Here is a 7,662-nt window from a genome sequence, read left to right on the forward strand (position 1 = left end):
TTCCTGCTTAAAGGAAAGGAAAAGCTCTTCTGGTCCAGGGCTTGCAATTCCAACAGTTTGAGAAACAGAACTGGTTGGGGACTGGTGTGGGATTGAATGCTGGCACCCACTGCCAGGAGAAGGAAGGAGACATTGAGTCAGAGTCAGGGATCTGCATAGACTTGGGCAGATGCTGCTTTGTGTAACTTCAGCAAAAAGAAATAAAAATTGTTCACTTAATGGTGAGATAGTTGAGGAAAGATTTTCAAAACCACATTAACTATGAAGCCAGGATCTCCTGATGTTTTTCTTTTAGTGCAACTGAATGCATGAGGATAATTCAGTATGTTTTTTAAGATCCTGTCTGTTAACTTCCTTTGTAACCCCCTGTGACACCACACCATGGCATGGGTTGGGCAGAGGATGAGCATACCTGTGCTCACACATGGTGGAGGCTGGGAAAGAAACTTCCTGCCAGCAGTGTGTGCATTTGGAGCTCCAGAGTGCTGAGTGAGGCACCCAGTGAGAAGCAGCAGGGTACAGTGCATTTGGGATGATATTCAGAGATGTGTCTGTCCTCTGAGCTCAGTTCCAAGCCATGGCAGACATTGACTTTTTCTCTTTGCTGAAATTGCAGGTGAGCATGTTGGGGAAAGGGTTTGGAGATGTCGGGGAGGCCAAAGGCAGCAGTACCACAGGGTCCCAGTTCCTGGAGCAGTTCAAGACAGCCCAGGCACTGGCTCAGCTGGCAGCTCAGCACACCCAGCCTGCTGGGAGCACCACTGCTGCTTCCTGGGACATGGCATCCACCACACAGACCTCGTCTCTGGTGCAGTACGGTAAGGAGGAGCAGCAGCTCCCAGAGGGGAGGGAATGTGTTCCCCAAGAACTGCAGGGAGCAGCTGTGGGAGGGATTCAGCTGAGGATGTGCTCACAAGTTGGAAAGCAGCCTTCCCACTACTGCTGTGAGGGCACCAAAAATCTAAGGGCTGTGGGAATTTAGGTTTCTAAACTGCAGATGGGTTTTGCATTGAATGTAAACTCTTCATGGAGTTTAGCTGGGAAAATTAAAGAGAGCTGTGGGTGAGACTAAAATGTAATAGTGTGTGTCTCTCCCTGTTCCTTTTATACTTGGAACAGTTGAATCTGTCATTCCAGACAGTTTTAGGGCCAGGGATCTGATGTTCATGAGCCTCTCAGAGTGTGCAGAACTTCCTGGTGTAAAGCTGTGCCAGAAAAAGTTCTGGAAGAGCACCTCTGGAGAATAGCTCCCAAATATGAGACTTGTCAGTCTCTTCTCTCTGCTGAACTCTTATCTTTGAAGAGAATTTTAAGGGGATTTGCTGTTAAATGCCAAGAAGTAACTCTGTTGCTGGGCTGGCATGAGGGAATAAACAGGTATTGAGAGGCTATTTTCAGATGAGAAGCTGAGTTTTGCTGTGGTTGAGTGCCATGTCATTTCCTTCAGCTTGTGCTTTTTATAGGGAAATGGCTCTGGTTCAAATCTAAGCTGAAGAAAAACTGAGCCCTGTCCTAGTGACAGTCAGTGTTGGCAGCTTCTGATCTTCTCAGACAAGAAACCTCAGAGGAGAGTCACAGAGAATAGGAGTTGATTTTGAATAAACTGTGGAAAGGCTTAGTCAGAGGAGGAAGGTGGTGCAAAGACCTGAGGGTAGGCAGCCCCAAGCAGTGATGTTGCTTGGAGATACCTCAAGGGCGAGGCAGTGGAATGCAGGACTGTTAACAGAGATGGGAAGGAAGTGGCCTGCAGGACTGATATGCAGTGTCTCCACACGAGGGACTCTGGAGCCCAGCTTTTCTTGGAGAATGGAGGACTTCTGCCATGCAAGCTGGCTTTGTCCTGTAGGGATGGTGGAAGCAACTGAGGGAAGAAGGCCTTAAAAAGGCTTGGCATTGATGGTAGGGAGAGTGTGAGGCTGGGAGCAGAGATGCTTAAGTTTTCTGCTCCCTAACAAGTTTCAGGATGAAACATAAAGGAAAAGGATTTATTTTTCTTGCTAAGTGTCAGAATTTGATTTCTTTTTTAGGAAACTAAACCCTGCTAACTCACCTCTGTCTTGTCTCATAGATCTCAAGAATCCAACAGACTCTTCCGTGCATAGTCCCTTCACCAAGCGTCAGGGCTTCACATCAACTTCAACCATGATAGAAGTGTTCATGCAGGAGAAGCAGCCTGTGGTGACTGCCTCCACAACCACACCGGCCCCTCCATCCTCACCACTGCCCAGCAAAACCAATCCAGTTCCCCAGATGTCTCCAGGCTCCTCGGACAACCAGTCCTCAAGTCCCCAGCCAGCACAGCAGAAGCTCAAGCAGCAAAAGAAAAAAGCATCGTTAACATCAAAGGTGCAGTGGTGGGGAAGGAGACAACTGAGTTGTGTTAGAGCTGCAGAAATAACCATTTGGGCTGCTCAGGGAAGGTCTGGGCTTGGCCTTCCTCTTGTTAGAATCACAGAATCACAAGGTTGGAAGAGACCTCTAAGATCATCGAGTCCAACCTATGCCCTAACACCTCAACTAGACTATAGCACCAAGTGCCATCTCCAGTCTTTTTTTAAACACATCCAGAGGTGGTGATTCCACCACCTCCCTGGGAAGAGCATTCCAGTACTTTATTATTCATTCCAGTACTTTATTAGTTAGCACTGAGTGCTTGTGGGGGTGATGGAGTTGTGTGCCTGCCTGGGTTGAACAGTGTAATTCAGGGGCTGCAAGCCTATAACTGCCATTGTGTGCAGGGAAACGAGGGTAATAAAGTCATTCTCTGGGCTAATCCCTGGGAATGATTGACCCGTTCTATTGTTCCTCCCTTGCAGATTCCTGCACTTGCTGTGGAAATGCCTGGCTCCTCAGATATCTCAGGGCTAAACCTGCAGTTTGGGGCGTTACAGTTTGGTTCAGAGCCTGTTCTTGCTGAGTATGAATCGACGCCCACAACCAGCGCCGCCGTTAGCCAGTCTCAGAGCAGCCTCTACACCAGCTCGGCCAGGTGAGCACCAGGAGCCTTTAATCCAAGGAGGAAGCTTTGAGAGTTGGTCCTGTGGACTTGAGTTGTCGTGCATACTAGTAGACCCTTTCTGACTGTGCTTTGGTCACAAAGGGGGGACAATGTATGCAACAGCAAAGCACAAGCTGCCAGCAGACTCATAGGGCAGCTCTGTGGCTCTTTGGCCTGTGGCACTTGCACAGAAAATTGTTTTTCTGCTAGCCTTAAACTGTGTTGTTGAAAACACAAATGGGGAATCCCCAGCACAACTGCTCCATGTCTCTACTGAGCAGATTCTGAGTGCTTTGTCCTTCTTTTTGCCTGGCAAACTGGGACACAGTGGAGAAGGAGCATCATTTGTGATACTGTGTTTGTTTTCTGTTGGGCTGACCCTCAGTAACTGGCCAGTGCTTTGAGTACTGGGACCTGAGTGGTGGCAGCTCATGAAGCGTTGCCTAAGGCACAGCAGTGTGTGAGGCAAGGCTGCAGCGGGATGTCCATGGCTGGGCTAGCCCTGCTCTCTGGGCATGCTTCCTGGCTTGGCTGCTTCATGTGGTGCATTTATACTGATGCTTGGGGCTTTTTATCTTGAGTATTTGAAGTGAAGAGCCCAGTCTGGGCCAGCAGCTTACAGCAGGGCTGTTTCAGAGGAAAATGGAGGAACGGAGGAACACTTTTTTTTTTCTTTTGTAGTGAATCTTCATCCACAATTTCGTCCAATCAAAGCCAGGAGTCTGGTTACCAGAGTGGCACAATACAGACAGCAACATTTACCTCCCAGAACAGTGCTCAGGGACCACTGTACGAACAGAGATCCACCCAGACGAGGCGATACCCAAATTCTATCTCCTCTTCGCCCCAGAAAGATCTGACCCAGGCTAAGGTAAGAGAACAGCTTTGCTCACCCATTGTGCTGAGTGAGCCTCACGTGTGAAGTGTCTTGGGGAAAGCTGAATCAAAGGGTTCTGTGATCCTTCAGCCTCACTGTGTGGCTCGTGGGCTCTGATGAGAGCTCTCTTGTGGCTGCTGTGTTTTGTGCCTGGACCACTGGGGTTAACAGCAGTCAAGGTGATTGCAGGGCATGTGTTGTGTCATGTACCCTGCTAGAGGGGCATGCAGACAAAGAATTTTGTTTTATGTTACGGATTTGGTTCTTGTATGCTGCACACCAGCTCAGTAATGTCAGGTTTGGCTAATGAACTCGGATTGAGAGTGTTGAGGCAGTCTAACTACCAGCAGCAGAGAAACTTCTTGCACTGATTTCTCTCATATACACTTGGGGACCACGCTGGCATGGGGCTGGACCTTGGGACTGACCCAAACACAGTCTGGTGACACATGCTGGTAGCAGAACATTTTCATAACTGTGCAAGGGAGTGTGAGAGAGAGGTGACACTAGCTCTGCCTCTGGAAATCCATGGCAATAATGCCCAGTACTTCTTTTTTCTCTTCTTCTTCAGAATGGTTTCAGTTCTGTACAACCCACGCCATTACAAACCACACAGGCTGTTGAAGGTAAGAGTCTTGCCAGTACAGTGGATGTTCTGTATCTCTTGTGCTCCTGTTCTGTGCTTTGAATGAGAAGTTTTATCTAATAGCAAGTCCTAAGGACGTGCTAATAGCAAGTCCTTGCTGGACTAATTGCTGCCATTCAGATTACTTTTTTGCCTCAAAACATTCAGCTTGAGATCCTTGAAGGGTCACCTATGACAATAACTTACTCTGCTTTGTGTGTGGAAGGCACTTCTCTGTAGGTCTTGAAGCTCTTTGCAGAGCCAGTGGTAGTGTTGGAGTAAAGTGAGCCATAGAACACAATCATAAGTGTATAACTGTTTGGCAGCCCTGAGGGGAGCCCCAAATCTCCCAGCTCCTCTTGCTGAGCACTTGCTGATCCTTGCCTTTGTGTTACCCTCAGCCAGTAGCTGCCCTTAACCCTAAGCTTTTGTTCTCAGGTGCTACGGGCCCTGCAGTGAAATCCGACTCCCCCTCTGCTCCCAGCATTGCCCCTCTCAACGATGGGGTGTCTGCATCGTCCCTGCTGACAACAGCCAGCCAACACTCAACAGCTCTGAGCAGCCTGAGCCACAGCGAGGAGCTCCCCAGTACAAGCACTGCCCAGCTCAGCAGGTGAGGGAGTGAGGGGTGGATTCTGAAGAAGCAGAACTAGAAGCAGGAATCTATAGCAGACATCAGGGTCTGTCTCATGCAGTGAGGAAGACTAAGATGACTCATCCCATCCAAGCAGATGGGAAATGGGATGGTGCTACTGATGTTGGCTCTCACCTTGGTGTGACAATGTTTTATTTCTCTTCCTGTCAGTGCATTACCCACCCAGCAGAACAGTCTGTCCTCATCCACATCCTCTGGGCGAACATCAACTTCAACCCTTCTGGTGAGTCTGGGTAGGATCTCTCACTGTGTGCCCCATTTCTGCTCAGCTTGGGGGGGGTCTGGGGTGCCTGACCTTGGGGCTGTGCTTGTGGCAGGAGCTGCCAGGCTGCTGGCTGTCCTGCTGGAGTCTGGATGTTGTGTGGAGAGAGACAACAGGGGGTAATGTCAGAACACTGCACACCTGTGGCTCAAGGCTGTTGACACCCTGTCTGTTTCTGACTGAGCAATGCCTTCTTTTGAGCCTGTAGTAGCCCTTGAAGGTGCTGCAGAGTCACAGCCACATGTCAGAGCAAACTGGTAGCTGATGCAGTGGAACCAAACATCTCTACTGCTGGAGCTCTTGCAGTACAGTTCCTGAGCATTGGCTTTTGCAGCAGAATAAATCACCCTGCTGCAAATGTGGTGTCAAGCCCTGCTCTGCTCCTCAGACAGATGAGTTGGGATGGAACCATGAGAGAGGTTTGTAAGCATTAGGGATTGGCTGCTGTCAGGACTTTGGACTTAAGCCAGACTTACTGCAGAAACATCCAGATGCAGACAGAGGTGCATGATGTTCAGCACAGCGAATGTCCTGTGGTACCTGTGCACTTGGTTCCATCTGCCTGATCCCCTGACTCTCCTCCCTTCCTTCCTTAGCACACAAGTGTGGAGAGTGAAGCAAGCCTCCATTCTTCTGCTAGTACTTTCTCCACCTCCTCCAGCACGGTGTCAGCTGCCCCACCAGTTGTCAGCGTCTCCTCCAGCCTCAGCAGTGGCTGCAGCCTGGGCCTCAGCCTCAGCAGCAACTCCACAGTGACGGCCTCGACTCGCAGCTCTGTTGCAACCACATCAGGTACGGTCCTGGCTGCTACTGTACCAGAGAAGGGTGTGAGGGCTAAGAGAGCGAGCTTCTGCTGTTTGCTTCACTGTGGAACTTTTCCTTTCTCCTCCTCTTTCAGGAAAAGCCCCTCCCAATCTCCCTCCTGGAGTCCCACCGTTGTTGCCTAATCCATACATCATGGCTCCAGGGTTGCTACATGCCTACCCGGTGAGTGGAACTTTGCAGTGGTGTCCCAGCCCTCTCTGCAGCAGGGAGGGACACTAAAAACTGTGACATAGCCCAGCAGGACTGCCTTGGACAGGCAGAGTTTGGACCTGCTGTTTTTTTCCATGATTTCCATATGCCTGTGGGGGTAAATGTGTGTTGTGATCACCCCAGGGCAGAGTCTGTTCTTTGAAGCCTCTCCAGCCTTTTAAGAGCCCTTGGGCAGAGCACAGTGTGTGGAAACACAGAGCTGTGTTAGAAATATGGTGTGACAAAGGGCACTCAGGGCAAGGGTAGCAACAGCCACAAAGTCTAGGGGTGTGTGTCACATCCTCTCCTAAAGGTGAGGATAGACTTCAGTTTTGGGATGATTTCCAGAGAAAAACTGTTGAGTGGCTTTATGGTCTGGAGCACTTTCCTTTGAGCAACTCACAGGAACTTCTGGCAGCATCAGCCTGTGTCAGGGCTCTGGCTGCCTGCACCTGATGGCTGCTCACTGGCTACTTCTGGCTTTCTCTCGTGTTTATCTAAATGTTTAATCTAAAATCCTTGTGTTGTCCACGTCCCCAGTGTCATCTCTGGCTCTTTTTCTAGCCACAGGTGTATGGATATGATGACTTGCAAATGCTCCAGACGAGATTCCCATTGGTGAGTACTGCAGAATGACAAGGACATGCCACTTCCCCTGGTGCTGCTTGGGTAGAGACAAAGTCAGCTCAAGAGCTGGCAAAATGGAGTGCTGAGTGGATGCACCTCTGTGACAGCAGTGAGGAGTTAATCATTTGCTCCTTGGCACGTGGGGAGCTGCCTGCACGTGTTACTCATGCAGCAATGTTCCTTGTGGAGCCAAGGAGCACAAGTTCCAACAGCAGGGCTATTAGAGATTCACCTCTGATCCATGACAGAGCCAGTGACTAAATACCTGATGAGAATGGGCTTTATTTAGCAACAGGACCTGTCCATTTTATTGTGAAGAGGGGGGGAAAGTCCAGCCAGTTTAAGAGCTGCATACCAGTAGACCTTATCTGGTTCTTCTAATAGCCAGATGAGGGGGATGGTACATGCTACAAAGACCTGGGGCTGCTGTAGGTTATGATCAGCCTGATGTGGCTGGTTGGACTGCAATTCTCAGACATATCTTGCAGCTGCAGTACAGAAATTCCTCTCTCCCAAATATACTGCTTTGCACTTTGGACAGAGCTGATAAATGCCTTCTTTTGCTTTTATTCATCAGGATTACTACAGCATCCCATTCCCTACA

General features: G+C 49.5%; 1 protein-coding gene across 1 annotated transcript in view; it reads left to right on the forward strand.

The window, feature by feature from the left end:
• The window catches only part of UBAP2L (ubiquitin associated protein 2 like), a 26,493-nt gene that overhangs the window by 13,781 nt on the left and 5,050 nt on the right, over positions 1-7,662 (forward strand). The window contains exons 11-21 of the mRNA XM_005429404.2: positions 617-818; positions 2,069-2,346; positions 2,817-2,989; positions 3,680-3,869; positions 4,447-4,501; positions 4,939-5,113; positions 5,306-5,378; positions 6,014-6,209; positions 6,316-6,404; positions 6,996-7,049; positions 7,636-7,661. Coding sequence (XP_005429461.1) covers positions 617-818; positions 2,069-2,346; positions 2,817-2,989; positions 3,680-3,869; positions 4,447-4,501; positions 4,939-5,113; positions 5,306-5,378; positions 6,014-6,209; positions 6,316-6,404; positions 6,996-7,049; positions 7,636-7,661 — 1,511 coding nt within the window. The remainder of the gene's footprint in view (positions 1-616; positions 819-2,068; positions 2,347-2,816; positions 2,990-3,679; positions 3,870-4,446; positions 4,502-4,938; positions 5,114-5,305; positions 5,379-6,013; positions 6,210-6,315; positions 6,405-6,995; positions 7,050-7,635; position 7,662) is intronic.

Source organism: Geospiza fortis, unplaced genomic scaffold (genome assembly GCF_000277835.1).
Source record: "Geospiza fortis unplaced genomic scaffold, GeoFor_1.0 scaffold387, whole genome shotgun sequence".
NCBI lineage: Eukaryota > Metazoa > Chordata > Aves > Passeriformes > Thraupidae > Geospiza > Geospiza fortis.